This window comes from Ischnura elegans, chromosome 4 (assembly GCF_921293095.1).
Source record: "Ischnura elegans chromosome 4, ioIscEleg1.1, whole genome shotgun sequence".
NCBI classification, from domain to species: Eukaryota; Metazoa; Arthropoda; class Insecta; order Odonata; family Coenagrionidae; genus Ischnura; species Ischnura elegans.
The window spans coordinates 92,614,832-92,636,481 of record NC_060249.1 but is presented as its reverse complement, the minus strand read 5'-3'; the positions used below and the strand labels follow the sequence as shown (position 1 = coordinate 92,636,481).

Here is a 21,650-nt window from a genome sequence, read left to right as displayed (position 1 = left end):
AAAAGATAATAATTAAGAGAAATATAATTTTATCAATCTTGTCTATCATGATTAAGTTAATGAAAAGAGTAAAAAAAAAAATTATGAATGATTATGATGACTTGTTACCCGGCAATATTTCGAAATGAGATACGTTTCCAACTGAAGATGACTCTTAATTAGAATGCATTACTCAGATTTTGGAAAATTCAACGTGCACCAGATGATGTCGCCCTGGAATTTTATAACCGCATCTCGCGGGAGAAGAGAAAAGGAACTCAACCAGAGCCACCTGTTGGCTGCGACTCAACGGACCCCCAAATGCGTGTATCGTCTTTCATGGGCGAGCCAATAAAGAACTGGCATAAAATGTACTTTGATCAACGTAATGACTTGGAAATAAGCAACTATGGGGAATACATGATGGTTTATCAAAGAGACCTCTACAAGCCATGCATTCTATTAACACGGAAAAATCAACCTATGGAATATAACTTCAACGTGGGATGTTAAAACTGTATCTCGGAGTTAAAAATAGTGAATAAATGAAGCTATAAGGCAACAGAAGCCTTCCGAAGTGGATTAACGCTCTAACGTTGAGCAATTTTGATTGCTGGCCAAATTAAACTTTTTTACATCGAATTCACGGAGAATACCCATATTTTATATACATATATACGGTACATAAAATCATTCTTAATAAAAATAAATTTAAGTACCAACCGTATTTCACAATGAAATCATGACATATTTACTTACATTAATTGCTGATTTTCTAAATACTCTAGGTAAAGTTAACCCTCAATGAGTCATTATTAGAATGAAATGTAGTCACTACCTTTTTTATGGTCAATTTAAAGCAAGAGGGTTGAACTGTGATCTTTCCTGACACGGTGCGTCGTAGTAAGGTCCGCATCCAAGTGTCTGGTATTGTACCAAGTGTCTATCAGCAATTTTTCATGATTATCTGCATGCACGGTACACACTAACATCATGGCCGAAGCCGCAACCTGTATAAGATTTTCCTGCATAAATGGTGGAGAATGGGCGACTATTTGGGATTCCGAGTGGGGTCAAAGTGGAAGTAGTTGGCCGTAATGAAAAATGACGGACGTCCTAGCTCAGTGGAAGGTAGTGGCTGCCTTGAGGCCACCCACCACCACCACCATTTTGTCAATTTTGTCGCATCTGCGACGTTTTAACCGTTATATGACTTTAAGATGCGTGGCGCAGGTAACCTGAACGTAAAAAAAAGAAAAACGTAGGCGCTCTCAGAATTTCCTACCCGCGGGGAAACCCTAGAAATTTTTAATTATTCTGTTCGCCGGGAAAGTGTAAAATCATACATAACCTGAACGTAACATGGCGTCGCGGTGCGGGGCAACGGGCCGCTTGCGCCTCCTGCCCCCTCACCAAGAAACTTTTCGCGTCTTTCGTCATTGATTCTCTCTAATAGGCAATTAAAAAAACAATAGGGTCGTAAACTCAAATCCGATGTCGCAGTTCATGAAAAAATTGAGTAGATGGAAGGGAAATAAATCATAGGACCAATTTTTGTTGTTTCCGGACCGCATGGTCATACTGACTAAGCCAAAAAAAGATGCACATACCGTGCATCATAAACAAATTCTTAATAAAATGAATATAAGTAATAAACTATTCTCATTAGTATAATGGAGTCATTTACTCGGAATATGAAGCCGCAATTCATCAAAATCATTCGGTGGATGGAAGTAAAAGTTAGGTTACGACGAAAAGAACTCTAATAATTCTCTCGTGAGTTTAAAATAAGAAAGCGTAATAACTGCCGTCCATCTTTCATAAGTTTCTGACTTCCGTCGAGTTCTAGTTCATTTATTCGTTCAGGAGAAACCGTTTATTGGGGGAAGGAGTCGCTTAATAGATATAAACAAGAATGAACCACAGGAGACCCATACACAAGACCGAGGAGTAGGTAGATGAGAAGTGATGGCCCGTTCGTGACGCCATCCACTTATCAGCGAAAGGGTTAAGTCCGGTGATTTTTCGTCTCAAAGGGCCCAAAAATTAGGCAACGGATCGTAAAATGGAAAAAAACACGGGTCTCTTTAATATTTACTCCATCACAATCGTTAGTATAATAAAATTGGCAAACGTGCTCACCACAAAATAATTATTTGAAATTAGTATGGCATGGTTAAATTGCCTCATAGCCTCAGAGTTCACTTGAGATAAATTGAATTAAGGAAACATGTGTAGAAGAAAAAATGACAAGACTGCTCAGTTATTTCTCGGATTGATGATAGCGCATTTGGTGAAATATGACCCAGGTTCAGGTTTAGAGGTCACTTTCATGCCACTTACGAAGGTTTAGATCAATACTTATCACAATTTTTGTCATTTATAAGTATAATACCTTATATAAAAGTATTGCAAAATGTAAATCCCCCTGCCCCAAATATTTCAATCAAAATATTATTTATCGTATACTTTGTATTTAATTTATCAAATGTCTATACATAGGTAGTCATATATTATTACTTACTACGTAATATTAATCATTAGGTAATATTATTTTTACTACAAGAGCATAGGAAAAGTGGTCAAAAATACTTGATAAAAAAGTCACTGTTTGAGAACTGATGCATTTTCGAGATTTTACGCATTAGGCCGAGAAAATAATACGATGGCCCATTCTCGAAGGCGAGGAAATATGCAATGGAAAGAGAAAGTACTTTAATGATGGCATAAAATCCTCTTTATTGAGTGATGAAAAGCAAGGGAAACGTGGGCAGGAAAGCTAATTTAATACTTCGCAGAAGAGGCATTATGCTCAGCATGCTTTTACGACCTATCCCTCAAGTTTAGACCCGCACATAAATGTTAATGCCTAGTATCATATGAATACGTATACAGCCATGTGTGCTATTTCTTTTTGTGTGGCAAACCTCTTCCGCTTAACGCCTATTATGTTTCACTTCGGCGAAAAATCATCCGAGCGGACTGAATTTAGTCACGAGCTCCACGCCAGGAGTGAGAGGCGTGAGAATTTTTTTATTTTGGAAGAGTTGATATAAGCCTCGGAAGGATGAGCTAGATGGAAGCAAAAAGGGGAATTTAAATTGAGAGTAGAAGATTGAAAAATGAGGATTCATTTCTTTTTTCATGGAAATAGTTTCCCAAAGTGATTCGGAGTATTATCAATTTGCGCGATAAAATTGTTTTTATTCCCTACCTCTGTCTATAGGAATAAAATTAGCTGAATGGCTCTTTCTCTATGGAGGCTTGACTTATCAAATACTTGATAGAATTTATAAAACAGATAATAATATATTAGATATCTGGTATTAAAGTCGATTCTTCGCTATATGAGGGCAGTAAAAATGACTTCGGATGGGAAGCACCGATGGAGGAAGAGAAGGAAATCTCGGAAGACCCAGCGGGTTGTCCGGGGACCGAGATGCTAGAGTGACTTTTCCGAGAAATAACTTCAAGGAGAGATGGCTTATGCCTCAACTCCCACGTTGGATGGCAACATAAACGTAAAAAAAACTATTATTTCAAGGGGGTCAAAGTGCTTTGCTTAGGGTTCATTTCTTCAAAAATATCACGCGTAACCTAACGAGTTGTTCGATGTGAAGAATTTCGCGCAAAAGAATGCCATGGGATGTGTAATTCACAGGTGAGTGAAGAGATGGTGGCAAAGTTATGGGGACATCGGTGCCAAGTAGGGAAACTTGTTAATGGGCTGGCGCGCTAGCGTTGTTCCTCTTAATCTTCTTTCTAAGAATTGGTATACAGTCGGTGAGAAATTTTAAAAAGTGCGAATTAGTCAAAATCTCACGATGCCACAGGAATGTCGTGAAATAATAATTATCATGTTGTGAGAGTGAAAAATCTTCCCAAGCGATGTCGCAGCGCAGTTGCGACTCCGAGGGAGTCGAATACTCTTGTCTTTTAGGGCTCCACTGCGAATGTCCCTTCACAATTTAGTGAATATCGTATATAAGGAAATGAGATTCTCAGCAAATGAAATTACTTTTCGGTGTATGACAATCTTTTAAAGTGAACATTCAATTCCAGATGACCCAAATTTTAGGCAAACGCCCAGAAACCAGAGAAGACTATTACATAATGTCCACAGAAATATCATGGGTGCTAAGTTCTCCTCTTGGGACTTTAAGCTTCTTTAAAAGTCCTGCTTCCCTTGCGTTGCCATCCATGATGTACCGCGAGGGAAATTGCGCTGTCCCATCAACACTTGCAAATAACCGTGGGAATTAAGGAAATGAGGTAGCGTGGTAGTCCGGAAAACCAAAGCTGTGTGATTTGATTCCTAGTCCAGTGGATTTTGTCCCACCGGCGATTACGCGAATTTCACCGCATGAAATACAAGATGCAATGGAGAATGGACGAAGAGAAATATAAAAGAAGAAGTTGATGACATTTTGGAGTGTGAAAAATATTCCTTAACAAGCAAAGAGGAGGAACATGTGTGGTTAAAACTTGTGCGCAAGGGAATGTCACCGTCCAAAAATTTTTGTCGGGAAAAAAGACAAAATACGACCGATTGAGCAGAAGTACCTACGTGTTCTCTTCACCGGTGGTACATCTACTAGTAATAATAACAATAATATTTAAAAATCCAGAAGACCTTTTTCACGATAAAATCAAAAGTAAACTTTGCTATATTCCGCGGTCAAAACGGGTAGAGTTTTTAATAAATACTATGCGGAATATAACAAAGTTTATTTTTCATTCTATCATATACCACGAGGTGAACTCGCGAACCTTTTTCACGTTTAAACAGGGCTTCCCACGAGCAGAATATTCAGTCGACTCTTGGCTAAATTTGCCTGAATCTCAAATTCAACATAAGCACTTCAGTATTCTCTGATGCCAAATTTTATATTCTGTGAGATATAGACAAATGTTGATAATGTTGTACTCTATACGTCCCGAAATTTTCAGTGAGATAGTTCTAAGTCTTGAAGGGTTTTCCTTTTTCCGGGACTGGGTTGGCGGGAGGACGGAAGGAAGAGAGGGCGCCGCCGCCGGGGAGATGTGGGGCGACGCCTCCTCAATGGCCCTCTCCCCTCAGTCCACTCCCCTTCCACTGGAGCTCGCCAATTCAGTGGCGGAATAGCGCGCGGGAAGGCGACCAAGAGGGACGGCTCTCGTCACTTCATTTCACCGGGGCAAGACCAACGAGGTCACCCCTGCGGCGTGCCTGCATTTTATTTTGGGTCCAGTGATTCACGGGGGCCTCCGTCTCCGTTCGCTAAATCCCTATGTATTTCCCCGTCCACCCGCGACGTCCTTCCCCAAGATCCTCTCCGACGCCGTCTTTCTCCGACTCTGAAAAAGAATCATCAACCTTGCCACCCCGGCCTCCGGCACATCCTCCCTGGTCCTGCCCTGTTCCCCGCCCAACACCCCTCCATATCTGTCTCCACTCCCCTGTACTTAACACCGGCGGAAGTCGTTTGGAGTCTCTCTGACTCCTCGGAGGTTCGGCGGAGATTCAGCGCAGCGCGGAAGAAGGACGGCGGAGTTAGGAAGCACCTTCAATCCTAACCCCTCCCCCTCTGTGAATTTTGAAGGATTTCTGCGCGTCTCCCTCCAGATTCGAAATTCCCGAAACGGCTCCGGATAAATAAATAATGTGCCAGCAATTTAACAAGCAATATGCTGAAAACAATAAAATGAAAAAATTATTTATTCGAAAATCTTTAACTTCATTATATTAAAGCAAATGCCGAAGCGGAAGTTTCTAGTAAAATTCAGCAATATGACTTAACTCATAGGTAATAACAAATGAAAAGAACAAAGAGTTGGACACGATTTCTGGTAGTGTCCTAACTCCTTTTTATTATATTTGATGGATTGAGAAGCCAGAGGAGGTAAAAGTGATTTTTTTTCTCAACAGAGTAAGGTAAACTTAATTGTTAGAATATATACACAAAAAGTTGGTTTGTAAGGGATACGAGTGAGTCTCTGTTCTGCGCTGACATCGAGTGGAAAATCAAATTCACTACCAAGCATCTAGTTGATCTCGTTTTTTTTCTATACCTAATTTCTGTACCTAACTCTGTGTAGAAAAAATAAATCACTTGTACCCCTTGGCGTCTCACCCACTCATATCTCCTTTATATATGATAACGGCATTCAAGTACCGCTGTTTCCATAGTACCCTAATATAACTATGCATGAACTCATCTGCTTCTGTTAAGTTTTAGTGGGACGTACAACCTAATAATTAGAAAAATTCTTAGTATAAATTAGTGTAAGTATTGATTTATTCTAATTTTTCGGATACAAAGAAAAATAATTTCCACTTGTAGACATCATTCCTGATTGAGGTTTGAGAACATAATCCAACACAATGCCATTTGAATACGATATCCAAGGCTAAAAATACAAACATCCCGTTAAAAAAACTGACCGGAGAATTGAGGAGAGATTTGCGTCAAACCTATCTTGATGATGTTGATATATCCATCAGTATTTACTAATCACTTCCCATTTATGTTATTTAACGATCATTTCATATCAAATCCTGACGACAATAAAGATTAAGCTTCAGCGCCAGGACCCGGGTATAGAACTCCTTTTAACCTTCAATATTACTAAGTAATAATTTTGAGGCTTAAGAATTATTTCAACAAAAGTATCCACTTCACCATTAAAACAATTTTACTTTAGATGCTCCAATAAAAATTTCAAACTAACTCAAAGTGCCAGAGCTAAAATTAAACCAGTCGAAAGATCCTATATGCAAATGTAATAATTCGATATTGATTCGGTTTCTCACCATCAACGACGGTTCATCAGCCAAAGCGATACTTTGAGTACAAAAGAATTGGCTGAATCCAGTGAATAAATGGATCTCTGTATTCGCCGTGTATGCTCCTCCACAAGGGTCTCGATGGATTGCCAAAGGTGTGTGGTAAGCCTGCTGGGTTTGCGAGCTCTACCACGGAAAGCAAACTGCCCGTCGTCCTGCTCAGTGGAGCACGTGCAGCCACAGGTGCTGTGGGTAGGGGGCGGACCTCCTACTCTTCCCTTTCTGAAGGGGGCGAGTCTGGCTATCGGTCTACTGCCGGGGAAGCGGGCCAAATTGCTCTCAACCCCTCTTGCCCCTTGCCTTTATGCAACCCGCCTTCTCACCAACACTTCCCTCTCCTCACCGAAAGAGATCCCCTCTCTCACTGTCGCGATTCCTCTCCAGGCCATTTTCATGAATCCGCAAGTTCCACAGTGCGTGGGATAAATCTTTTTACCACTTCGATGAACCTGCTCCATTATGATAAAAACGAGATTTTTAAATCGGGGAGATATAGAAGAGAATGTCTTCGTCATATTTTCGTAGAAATTCAGAATTGTATGCGACTGATATCTTCATCTTTAAACCACGTTCCCAGAAATTATTTCTTGCATTCATTACAACGTGACATAGTATCGTTTGAAAATGATTTTACATATTCAATTTTAAGTTCCGTCGATGGTATTCATCTTCGGTCAAAAAAGAGGATAAAACATTATTAACTTTATAATTATTTTTCTTAGAATTTATACTTTGATATGCATTACTTTATATCTTTTACTCCAAGATGCCACATTTGTAACAAATATAACAACAATGTAAAATATCCACAAATTCAAATAAACCCGAGGGTATGCCAATGAAAAGCATTTCTCTCTACATTGAAGCATTAAAATTTGGAGTAAAAACTACCACAAGTTATAACAATACAAAAGCCACTAACCACCTCTGTTCGTAACAACCTGAAAATCTAAATAAAGTCTAAATTCGCATTCAAATGCGAAACTATTATGTTTATACATTTCTATACATGTATATAGCATTCCAAATCAAAGAAAGATGTCTTTTTATATTATATAATTTTAAGAAACATAATACTGTTTGAATCAGAGTTAATTATGGGGATCCTACTTAAAATAAATCGTAATTGTAGAGAAAAAAAGTTAAAAGAAAAAAAATGACAAAATTGGAGTTTCGTAGATAGTTAGTAAACAGATTAGCCACATATTTTTTTTATCAACAGTACGTGGCCTCAGCAAAATCCCGTGGCTGACACCATACCACTCACACCTAAAGAGTGTATTTGAACGAGTAGGTATGTTACGTTAAATTAGCATTCCTTCACGCGTCGCATTCATTAAAAGCTGGCTCCGATGATATTGCACGTAATTGCTCCCCAGAACATTAATCTCAGTTATTTTTGAAACAAAAAGTCTACAATGAAATCTTACTTAAGTGAAGCAGTAATAATTTGAAATAATAAATTATTCCCGTGCAACGATAGATTTTGTCTGTTTTATGGCAGTAGAAGGAAGTTTATTGTCAAGCATATTTTTCTACTAGCTTTTTCTTACGATTTTTTATGGAAAATTACGTCTATTTGGTTCTTACCGACCAAAATTGATCTTACGCTCCATCGCTACCAAGAATACCATCTTAGAATACCATACCTGATCACCCAGTGAATGATACCAGCCATAACTCTTAATTATAAAATGCTTTTACAGTTCTGCATTTTTCCAGCATGGCTAATTTTTTTAAGCCCTCGAGTTTGACCAAAAATAGGAATAACTCAGGGCTTGAATATAACTACTCTGTTTTAATACATTGACGGATGTTTTTCTTTTGCTTGTTTCGTCTTACACAGGTGAGGTTCCTCGCAATACTGACGAAGAAGCGTGGCATGGCCCCAACGTAATGAATCTCCTCTTCAACCTCTCTTTGCCTGCAGCCACCGATGGATCAACCATCACCATTGTCGCCGCCAAACTACGACTATTCAAACTATCACAGGTGAGTTACAGGTTGAGTCGATAGATAAAGACAAAACGCATCAGTTATTAACTCGTTAATTTGCATTTTCATTTGATCACAAATCATAACTATGACGATATTTCATCATTAGCTCCCTTTCAACCGATTTTCTGCCACTTTTCGATTGCACATGTAAAATTTAAAATCGGCGCTTGAGACAACCAACCTAGTCCAACATTTCGCCGTCAAACATCGCCACGTGTCTGATCCCGTTATGGCGCGATAATCAAGTGGCGCAAGAGGACGCTTGCACGTTTGAAGATTTTATTTACGTCTTTCCGAAAGGAAAATAATAATTTACGAAACACGATTATGTATAAATTTTGTCGATTCTCGACCGTAGTTCAATATTTTCAATTATTCATAACTTAAATTGTGAAATCCTCCATTAGATTTCGAAAACGGTAACATAGACAGGGAAGTCAGACAAAATGTTACGATTACATATAATTTCACCGGCCATACAGGAAACAGTAATAAAACTACCTACAAACGTAAACAATAGAAGAGATAATCGTCGTGGTTGGCGGATGAAGGATGCTGATTTTTATTAGAAATCATTGTCTTATTTTTTTATTTTTGTTAGACATTGAGTAACCTTTAATATTCTCGGATACATTTCTAATTATCATTTGATCACTCCTTTCTCGCGGTGGAGATAGCCTAATTACATCATTACAGGTAATTGGTTCACTCTCTAATTATCAGGAATTGGAATGAAGATATAATGAATTCTGTTAGTGATGTTTTATCGGGTGTGCCCTCTGTACTTATTCAGTTTTTTTCCCAGATGTTTTGTGGGCGTTGCTGGTCACTTTTTCTCAGGGAATGAGGATGTTCTTTCTGTGGAGGGTATTTCTATAGAAGGAGATTATAAGGGGAGAGGGTGAAGGGGTTGTCATTTTATTTGCATAATTTCAGAGCAGGATCCCATGTGTCCTCGAAGTCCTCGAAGAAATTCTGGTTACATTTCTTTGTCTCCAATGATTCGTGGATTAGCCGAGGTTTAAAATTGGTCACCTTAGATTCAACCAAAAAAATAACAAAATGATTATTGATTAATGAAAAGTTTTTGAAAATTAGGACAATAAACTCTCCTGCACCTTGCAGTTGGCATGAATTTGATAGCCCTTTCCCTAGTCCAGATTAAAAATTTGTAATAAATTACATTTATAGTAGATTAACCAGAGTTGGGAGAGAACTACAAAGAGTCCTAGGCTGCTGGATAGGCTGCTAGATGTTAAGGCGCTTTCACTCACATTTTGAGTGCCCAAATACTTAAACCTTAGACTGCGGGAACGTTTTTAAACGTTTTGTTTTTCTGGGATGGCCAGCGAGAGTTAAGCCGCATTAATGATGCCTACAGTGAGGGAAAGTGCACTTGAGCTCTAACCGGGTACCAATAAAAATTTTGGGGGACTGAAGTAGGTAGTCGACAATGGTCAAACATTAAAAAACATTTTTCCTTCAGGAAGTGTATAAAACGTTTAAAAACGTTCCCTCTGTCTATGGGTTAAGAAGAATTTTGTTTTGCATAACTGATGAACCTTTGGATATTTTAAATTTGCTAAGTGTGGAAGGCGATTTAAATAAAATTTCTTTTTTTTTTCAAAAATACATAAATTTCACATAACTAGCATAAAAATCAAAATCTAAAAATCACGAGTCTTATCTTATAAGCATCAAATATTTGATTCGATATGAGAAAGTTGAGGAGCTTCATACACTGAGGATGTCAGCCACCAACAGTAAATGATCTTGTCTGCATGTGCATCTACCAGGGGTGAGTGAGAATCAGGGACGATACTGAACAAGTGGCGCGGCATGGGGGGGTTTTGGGGGATAAACCCCCCTCCACAGCTCAGATAAATTTTAAAATTTAATCCATTTTACATAATTGGATAAAAATTGCTTGTAGAATAGTCTAAGGATTAATAAAATATCCCTCAGAAAGCCGTAAAACTCAACATTTTGAACCATTAACCTAAAAAAAAATTCTGGGGGAAGGCACCTGCACCTCCCGCTTGCCCTGGTTGGTATTGCATATCCCCTAAACCCACAGTATTAGTTGTGCCTAAAACCCCCCTTAGCCTTAATTCCTTGCTGTACGTCGGCTGAACACCACCAGCAAATGCATTGGGTTATTTTTGTTGTAGCTATTAAGGCCGTTTTACACGGTACACGGAATTGCGTAGGTTAGAGCTGCATTAATTTCTAAAATGGCACGAATGCATGAACAAAATTAGAACAGGGGCTATTTTGCCATCTCGCATCCACGTATTCTCGCATGTGTTCTAGCAATTCGCCGCTTCACACGACGCAATTTTGATTGCGCCTTCGCACGTACGTCAGATTGCGCAATTCCTTGTACCGTGTAAAACGGCCTTTACACAAAAATGGCTGTTCACTCAACAAAAATGGACTTGAGATAATCTAATATTCTTATAACATAAAAGATGATCTGGCCACCTTAGAGCAGTTACTCTGTCAGGATTGTTGGTAATATTTGCATATGATTGACTGTTTCTATAGGCTAACCTTACCTCAGGAGCCACCAATGATGGATGCCCTCCTAGTTCAATCACAACTTCCACGTCAACTCAGGCATCTTCGGCAGCAGACACAGAGCCAAGTGATGCTGTGGCTGCGGAAGTCCTTCCTGTTGCAGATGAGCCAATTGTAGGACCTCCTGCCTCGCCCCTTCTCACTCATAATCCAGTCCCTGGCCTCATGCACTTGCCTGCATCTGCTCTCCAGCAAGATGATCATCGCATAAGAGTGTCCGTTTATTGGTACACTAGGGCCCTGAAGAAACACAGAGGTAATGTACTTGTTTCATGATTCCATAATTTTCTGAATTATTTCGTGCTTTCCATTGATCCTTTCAGTCTCTCCATTTTAAACCTAATAGAATTGAGCACAACATGGTGGAATTTTTCCATCATGGAGATAAGAGTAAGAGCAATGTAAATCAACACACAACTTTTTATACAGACCCAGGTTTCACCCGAGCATGGTATCATCTCACCATTTTTGTTTCAAAAAGGAAATGCTATAGTTCACATGACCTGGCTTCCATGTTTTGCTTAGTTATTTTTATTGACTCCTATATTTGAAGTCATTACTTTAAAGGATTCATATTTTTATGCGATCCGTGGGAATGAAATACTTTTGAGGAAGCATCAGGCCTTCAGAAAACTCAAATTGCTAAGATAAACAGAGCATATCAAATTTCTTCACTCTTGATTTGTGAAAGCTAAAATATGGCAAAGCTGGTGGGATATTAGAGAGCCTTTGAATGTTGAGAATAATTTCAGCAAAGTAACTACATATGTATAAACTAATGTAAATTCAACTTTTTAAACTTAAGTAGTTTAAATTTCTCCGAAAGCAATAAAAAAAGGACTATATTTCCGTGTAGTGTATTCTTTTGTGGTGTAATAATGGCTTGGGTGTCTATTCACTGACAGGACTCCAAATGACCAGATAATGCATATGCCTACTACCTATAGCATCTTACACCAGAAGAAATTGGCTTCCTACTCATAAAGAGATTGACTTCATATTCATAAAGAGCCTATACATGAGTTTAGCTTGGTCATGCCTGATGAATGCTACAAAAGAATGACATTGGTGGATATGCAAACTAATTTCTGAGGACTAAAAAATGATGAATCATCATATTTGTATGCATAGGTCTATATAATCAGACTATAGTGGCACCCACACATTATTTCCAATGGGTAAAAAAAAACTAGTCTTGAAAAGCCTAATAAATCTAATATAAAATGTAAACTTTACTCCTAAAAAATCCAACATAAAAGATAGAAAAACATCATTTAAAATAACAATTATTTCCTTTAATATTAGACAATTTGCTTCATAATCATACATATAAGAGACTAAAGTTATGGGGTAGAGGGGCATATAAGCAATCTATTATTTGACTCAATGAAACAGTGGATTCAAGGGTTGTAAGACTATAATACTTACTCAGTATCACTATCGCAGCTGTCCCACCAGAAAACAGCACAGAAAAATCTCCTGGTATAAATATATATGTAACATTTTGTATTTCTCTCCAAATGCTTCGATTGATGGTTCCATTTTATGATTACAGCTGTGAAGAGGAAACTGCTTGACTCTCAAATGGTATCCATCAGCAGCCCTAAGGAATGGGTGGCATTTGATGTCCGCTTTGCAGCCCGAGTGTGGAGGGAGCTGGGAAAGAACTTTGGCCTTGTCGTGGAAGTCGAGGATGAGGACGGAGCCCTCCTCCCAGCAGAGCGGTACTTTGCAGCAATGAACTGCTCAAAAGAGGCATGTGAGTAGGGAGGGAATGTTGGTGATACCCAAATCCAAAAACTTCCTGTTGTTGTGCTTAGCTTTCTGAGCACACACTAATAAGTGATTCCTTCTAACCTCAAGGAACGGATTGCTGTGTGAGATTGGTAATTATATTAGCTACTAATCTAGGGGCATATTTAAGGGGAGCCAAGAGGTCCTATGTCTCCCGTAATGTATAACATTAAGAGAAAGCTATGCACTACCACATTTTAATTATTTAAACGAACACTGAACTAAGGATGAAAACAATTGTTGCACGACCAATGGAAGGTAAGAATGGAAAAGGAAGATCTTGGATGAGGTATATAGGGCATGTAATGAAGGATACAAAACAGATGGTTCATTAAAAAGATAAAAGATTAGCTGATATGAAAATTAAAAGAAGACTGAGCCAGAGTGTTGGATTTTTAAGTCATCATAAGAAGGCCTTGCCCATCGCATGCTCATTTAAAGGTTAAGCTTTGGCAAACTGTAGAAGTTAGGATTTATGATTTTAAAAGAAATCCATATCATTAATGGCTGACTTCCAAAATATTTATTATTAACTTAAATGAATTTTATTACCTTAGTAGTTGTCCAAAGATAAGGATATGAGAGGAGAATATCCAAACAGAATTATGCACCCTTGAAGTAAGGATTGCAATACATAATTGAATAAATGCATGTACTTCTGATAAGTATGACTCCTTTGTTAAGGATTAAAAAAAAATTTTATTTTTAAAAAGGGCTTTTGAATTTGTACTTTGAGTAGCACTATAATTTTTACTTTTTAATTTAAACCAGTAAGTAGACCATAATGCCGGCCACTTACCTCACTTTGATATGGTGGTTAGTAGAACGTAGGTATGACCAGGTTTTTGCTAGTCCTCCCTAATCCCCCTTGGGTGAGCCCATGCCGATAAGGGTTTGGTAAAATCATCGAAGACAAATTTTGTCCATGCATTTCTAGTTGGCAGTGTTAAATGATCACCAGAATACTCTTAGTTAGGACCAGGCTTGATTTATGGAGCATTTTTGACCTGATCTTACCTGTAATAGGTACCTACTACAACCAATGTAACTTGCTCCAAGTTCCTCGGAAGACCTCTGGCTGTTTCCCCACTGCATATATTCTCTGCAAGTATTTCCAACTGAATGACATTTTGATGCATTATTTGGGCTGTGAAATGTCAGCCTGTACGGGGCAAAAGTGTCAGCATATTTGGGACAACCTGAGATGGAAACCTAAGAATTTCCACTTATCTAAGTAACTCCTGTAGGTAGCATGAAGAGAGTTGTAGCATGAGAAGTTGAACACTTAGTCAAAATGTTGAATGCTTTGAATATTTGCATGGAGCAATTTTTCATATGCTTGGTGTTTGCATGAGAAAAACTTTGTCTCTTGCTACAGAACGTTTTGCCAGGTTTGTCTAGAAATAAACCAACCAACCCATACTTTAAGGTGAGCCAACCTGATACAAAGATATCTCACGTAAAATTTTGGGAGTAAATTTTGCTCCAGAATCAAAGTATAATTTCTAATCACCAATTTTTATTGCTATGAAAGGATATGATGACATTTTTCACCTTGCTTTGGATTATTTTTCTCAATGATTACTTTCTATTCAAACTCATAACAAAATAATAATCCTATTTGATAAAATACATAACGATGGATACAACATATTTTCCTGAAATAATAAGCCATTTTATTCACACAAGCCTAAAAAATAAAGAATTTCAAGATGATGCAAAGTTTAGACGTTTAGACTGATTACTAAGAATGAGGTATGATCGTTCCATCAACAGAGGAAAATATTTATAAAACACTAAGAATATCTTAAAAGCTAAAAGATAATATTTTTTCTGAAGTTATACACATGTTCACTTATAGTATTTCAACACTTGAATTAAAAAGAGGCCAAATTATCCTTGAATTATGAAGGTAGTATTTTTCTGAAATTATAAACACATTAGACAATAATTCAACAATTGTATTGGAAAAAAAGATAAAATTATCCCTGAAAGATAGTCAACAATATATCAACCAATATTATTTTAGCGGCTCATATGCTCCTGCCGTATAGACAACCCTAAAGTAATTACAGATTACTATTTCAGTACCAATACAATTTTGTGGAAACTTCTGCAGTGATATTGCATGTTTTAACACTTTGGGTGCTGGGTGAATATCACCAGGTCTTTACCCCAGTGCTGGCTATTTTTTGCACTTTTCAAAGCGATGTTACAAAAAGAATTTTTAAGATATGCATGAGTGAATAGCATTAGTTTTAAGACCATACTTTTATCTTTTGAATTCATATGGAAATATTTTGTATATCATAATGCATAAAGAAACTGCAGAAGCTAAAAAAAAGCCCATATTTGAATTTTCAAAAAGTTGAAAAAGTCATTGTTTTTCATAAATTTATTTATAAAATAATCACAACACCCTAATTTGAAATAGTAATTGCCAATATTTGTAATTATCATAGTAATCAACATTTAAAATGATCATAATCAATATTTGAACAATAATAAAAATCCAATTATAATAGCTAAATCGCGAAGTTCTTCCTTGTGTGGAAAAGCTGAAAGCATGGCTCTATGCAGAGACCAATGTTACATGCATTACACTGCTAGGAAGTACATTTTCTGGCAGCTTTCCCAGTTGTTTTTCGCCCTTTTTCGGAGCACACCCTACACCTCTTTTGAGCCTTCTTTTGTACTGATGGTATGGGAATTTTTTCAATGAAATGCTTTTCAGATATTCTAGTTATCTCGGCTCTGGCGTTTTCAAGGGGCGATTCGTCTTCCAATGTAACTAACTCTGAACATATTTTTTGCGTAAAATAGGTGACTGCAACAGATTTTTGGCTTAACTGATTGTACATGATTATGTGGACGGAAACTTTGTGGCATTAACTTCACCTATAATAGCAAATGCATGAATCCGAGTAATACCAGCGGTGTAACTTTGAGGCGGGAGCCGCTACAATGTAAGCAAAATGCCCGTCGTAATATTACGCCGGCCGCAAATTCTGCAACACCTCGCGCGGCGTAATATTACGCCGTTAGCACTCAAAGTGTTAATCATTGATTCAACTTTATTAGAATTTATAAAAACTTCCTTCTTTATTAAACACTGTTTTATTAGCCATGGATTAGTATTTTTTTAATTTTATTTGAGAAAATTCTGCATGAATACCAAAATGCCTATTAGCATTTTAACCTTCTCTATTCCTGGCCACTCAACTGTGATATACATATATAAGGTCTATGGTGAATGGACAAGAGTAAAGCATACCAAGATCTTCTCAGCTTTTTTTACATAAAAAGGAAGTTGATATATAGCTGTTGACAATTACTAAAGCAGGCAAGGGGAGAATGTATGTAAAAAAAATGATTTAATTTAAAACATAAGGAGAACCAGTTCTGAAAATTTTAGCATAATCTTATTCCTGTCCACACCCTTGTTTTGATTTAAAAGTTTATAAAATTAGTACAGTAGATTCCGGTTAATAGGGACATATCGGGACTTGTGCACTTTGCCCCAATTAAGCGGCTGCCCCAATTAGGCGAACTATCCTGTATATGGGCATAAACAAACGTTGAGGTGATAGAAAGAAGATTAAAGAATGTTTATAATGCAACATAAGTTTATTAAACTATTAATTTGATTAATCAATCAGCGAGTTTAGTTAATTTATTGTCATTTTTAAGAATAATAACAATTTAGATAAAATTATTTTTCACAGCCTCGGGCCACGCTAAATGACTGTCTTTTACTAAGTCCAATTAAAGAGAAGTTCTATCCTCTTGGGATAGTATAACAACAAGAGCTTTCAAAATAGGGCAAGAATAAGAACATTTGTGAAAAATAAGAGTAAATCAAAGGAGGAAAATATAAAAAAATAGTACTCTGAAAACAAAAAAATTTAATCTCGTCGCGAGTATAGAGTCTATGTCGCTGACTTATGGCCCAATAAAGCGGCATGCTGTCCCAATTAAGCGGAGAATACTCTGGGATATTCCTCTATTGAGTTCTGTTCTTCTAGATCTGCCCCAATTAAGCGGCTGCCCCTAGTAACCGGTGGACCCATTAAACGGAATCTACTGTACTAAGAAATTATTTTCATACAATCTAGTGCATCTTGTTCACCCTGTGCTCCTTAAACGCAACCAGTAGATTTTAAAATGTTTTTTTTGAGAAAAAGGTGTTTTTACACCTTCTTCCACAGCTATTAATACCAATGTCAAAGAATTTCAAGCATCTTGTCTTCACAATAATTTACTTTGTTCCTATAGTTGAATTACTATATTTATTTTTTCATTGGAATTGCATGTTATTAGCACTTAAAGTATGGAGTTCTCCAGGTATACGGTGAACAATATTTTACAACAATTTATATTCACATTCACGGAAGATGGCTAATAAAAATCACAATAGATGAATGCCATTGAGAGTTTACTTAAATTTTTTCTGAAATTGCCAAGGATTTTTTAAATTGCAGCTAAAGCATATAAAATGCTACACACATTCTTATGCTTGTAAATGTAAATATCATAATCTGTCCACTATTAATAAACAAACTTCATACATAGTAAGATGAAATTATCCTAAATTTAATGTTGAGATAGTTTCTTCCTTGAGAAACATACATAGCCATCACTTTGGTCACCTAAAAACTTAATCAGAGACTCAAAATCTGCCTACTAGTCCCATTATGAGTTAACATTGTGGTGACCCTGTCCTAAATCCTCTTGAATTCTATCTCGAAAATTATCTTAAAATTTAAAAACTTGAGTCATATAGTTATGATTAATTGCTAAGGGGTCCTGACATTCATACCTAATGTCAAGATGTCTACTTTATATATGGTAGACCACATATTCTATCCATGCCAGTTCTTTTACCTCCATAATGTCCCTTTTCCAAAGTCCTTCTTAACTTGCACAATGTACTTGTCTCTTGGCCTTCCTTGGAGTAGCAGTCATTGAATCCAGAGAAAATTTACTTTATACATCAACATTAGATTCAGTGGAAATTTTCAGGTTCAAAGTAAGCGTTGTCTGTTGAGAGAAAGATACCTAGACATCGCTAATTGCATTGGTTATTTTTAAATTCTTTCATGATATTGGTACTAACAAAGTGTATCCTCTGTCCTGTAATCAGAATTGATATCCTGTAATCAGATTCATAAATGTACATAATATAATTTAAGCTTATGATGTGGTTACTGCCACACTTGTTCATCACTTAAATTGCCAATGAAAACTCTGTAATTTCCAATAGTTCAAGCAATGGTTGATGGAGGAAGCATAATTTGCTGTCTCTCTTTTTTGCAGCCACCACAAGGCCTTTCCCTGGCTTCCTCTTTGATGCTGCAAGGGAGGCAGGCAGCGTCGGAGCAGGGAGTGGAGGGGCTGCTGGGAATGGTCTTGGGAATGAGCCAGGTAGTGGGAACATGGGAGCCGGGATGGGAGGTGGCAGCCGAGCTCTTAGTCTCGACACGAACCTGTTTCCCCTAATGGACCTCTGTACTATCCAATACCCTGAGGGTGAGGAACCCCTCCACCTGCTCCCCTCCCTCTCTTCCCCTAGTGCCTTCAGCTTCTCGTTTGGGAGACGAAGCCCCATGCCCCCACCTCCCGCCCCTTCCGTCATGATGGTGGCCTGCGGCGGGGCCAGGGGTGGAGGCGTGGGGCAACAGAGGCAGGTCGTGCCCGCCCCTATCCACCCTATCGTAGGAGGGGGAGTGGTGGTCGCGCCAGGTGGAGGACGCCATCGTCGCCCGGAAGATAAGACAGCTAAGTCACCAGAAGAAGGTAGGGCAGGAAGGGGTGGGGGCAGGAGGAAGGGTCAGGAGAGGGATGATGACAACGATGCAACAGCCACCAATCAACTGAACCAGAGGAGGGACGGAGGAGAGGGCACTTTGGAAGGGCCCTTGGTCGACTCCCCAAGCGCTATCCAGGTGACGAAGATTCGCCACCCCAGGAGGCACCTCGAAGGAGGGCACACACACCGCACCCGAGAGGGGAGGAGGCTGGCTGTGGAGAGGGGAGACGCGGGAGGCAGGGAGGGAGAGGATGAGAAGGCAGAGGAGGAAGATGAGGAGGTCAGGGAGGAGGAGAGGGTCTCCTGGCAGGATTCCGAGGGACGGCAGCACGTGAAGCGCAAGGTTGTGGTCCACAAGACGATTGTGTCACATCGGGAGGGTGCCGGACATGAGGAGGGGGAGGAGGTGGACAGGAACGAAGAGGGCAGGTCGATCGCAATGGTCGACCATCGTGGGAGATAGGGGGTGTTGTTGTTATGTACTCTTGTAGATGGTGTTTGAGATGGACTTGGCACACTTTTACTCTCTTCCACTTGATTTACGTGGTCAGTTCTTAAGTTGGTTGGAGTAAATAACTTTTTGTAAGATGGGAAACAGCAAGCAAAATTCATTTGCTCTCAACTACTATTCTCATCTCTGCCATAAGGCAAAGGTTTAGCAGCGGTGACTTGAAAGTCTCCTTCCCCCTGTGGCTGATAGATTCCAAAATTAGCTTGGGTCCGATATGAGACATGAATAGCAAGCTACAAATGAAGGAGCATTGATCACAATCAACAAACATGCAAAGGGTTACTACAGTAAATACAAGATGTAATGCCTACTGTACAATAGGGATACTTAAAGTAGTAGGAACTACACTACAGGAAGCAGCAATATGGAATTGAGTACACTTATTACCCAATAAAGAGTAGGATCAATAAGACTTTTTTCCTGGATTGATTTTTGAGGAGGCAATATGGTTATAATGAGGCAAATGATTTTTCAAACCAATGGTAGTTGTTAAAGATCTACAATTAATGTATTTGTAGAGATAATTTCATCCTCTTCAGAATTGGCTGCAGAAGAAAATGCTCTACTACAAGAATTTAATTATTTATAAGTATTTTCTGTTTTGTTGAAAAGCCAAACGTAGTTTATGCACTAAAATGTTTACGCAATATGACATTCCAGTTTTAATGGCAATTTCAGGGTTATTAGAACCTAATCGGCATCCTGAGCAATATAAGCCACATATATGCTAAAAGAATCATAAGTAATTGTTAACTTTTGTGAGTCAATTAACTTGAGTATAGACATGGCAGGAAGTTTTAGAACTTCAAAACATGGCAAATATTGGCGTAGAGCAGCAAAAGAATGGAATCCTAGTAGAGTAAATTTTGCACTCAATAAATGGCAGCATTCCTCTTACTTTGATATAGAAACTTCCTACATGTATGACATCATTTTGTAGGTGAAAACTTCCACTATATCAGAATGGGATTGTCATTTTCCTCACTCTAATGCCTTGCTTTTGAGCCACCATGCGTTTTTATGTCACAGGTTCTGACGGGTCTGTATTTATTTTCTTTTGAAATGGATCTTCTGTCCCAGCCTGAAAGTACCTACTATCTTTTGAATAGGGAAATGTTGTTTTATCCACCGTTCCAGTGCCAGTATTATGGCATGATCAATGACTGAATAAAATATTTCACCAGTTTCATTTTCTGGTTTTTCTATTTGTATTTTGTCCTTGGGCCACCTTCATATTGATGGTATTACATGTGTTATTTAATGTTAAGCTATGTCACTAATATACCTACCACAGAATATCTGGTAAACTGTTCAGAGGTTTTGGTTAAAATTGTTGTTAATCTAATGTGTATATTACAGTGTTGTAGAAATTAACATGTGAAGCCCATGTGCTCTTCACACAGTTTAACTTTGTCCTCGAGAATGAATTATAAATGATGAAAGAATGTATTAAAAGGGTAGCATATCAATAGAATTGGTAGCGTTAGGTTATGAAATTATCATATCAAACCAAAACATAAAATACCAAGGATGTCAGTTTTAACTGTGTAAATATTGTAAATTTATGTTTGTACGTTTTCTATAATAAATGAATATGACATAACAACATGAGGTAGTCATGTATTTTGACTCCATAGAGAATGGAAAATTTCCCCTTGTAATATGAATGTATGTTTTAGAGTCTGATGGGATGATATGACATAAATAGCAAATAAAATAACTGTTATGACGGAGAAAGTTCCATCCATGAATGTCTGACACTTTATTTCCCCTAAATTGGAGTGAGTTTCCAGAGAAATATTCCATATAATTTTTATGGCATCCGGCAATGAATATAAGATTCAGAAAGTAAAGATAACATAACTTCTTTAAATAATTTAAGCAATGGAATGGGATAAAATTTGAGCAGCAAATGGAAAAATCTGACATGAAGCCGACATCTTCTACTGAAAGTAATGGTAATAGAATGAAAGTGCAGTAGATGGAGAACACTAACTTATAGTTAGTTTCAAACAGGCACTTCCATAAGGATAATGCAATTATGTATTGGCATGGAATCTTCTTGCTTAGGAGAATCAAGAAAAATCTTCATAAATCATTCTTAATAGTAAATTTTAATTCTTTCCGTTTCTACTGTATGATTTGAATGTACA

The 21,650-nt window shown here is 37.9% G+C and overlaps 1 protein-coding gene across 2 annotated transcripts in view; it reads left to right on the top strand.

Moving 5' to 3' along the window:
* The window catches only part of LOC124157780, a 77,284-nt gene extending 56,036 nt beyond the window's left edge, over nt 1-21,248 (top strand). For both annotated transcript variants that reach the window (XM_046532791.1, XM_046532792.1), the window contains 4 exons: nt 8,652-8,797; nt 11,351-11,639; nt 12,939-13,142; nt 18,494-21,248. In XM_046532791.1, coding sequence (XP_046388747.1) covers nt 8,652-8,797; nt 11,351-11,639; nt 12,939-13,142; nt 18,494-19,449 — 1,595 coding nt within the window. In that variant the 3' untranslated portion in view covers nt 19,450-21,248. The remainder of the gene's footprint in view (nt 1-8,651; nt 8,798-11,350; nt 11,640-12,938; nt 13,143-18,493) is intronic.
* The last annotated feature ends 402 nt before the right edge of the window (nt 21,249-21,650 follow it).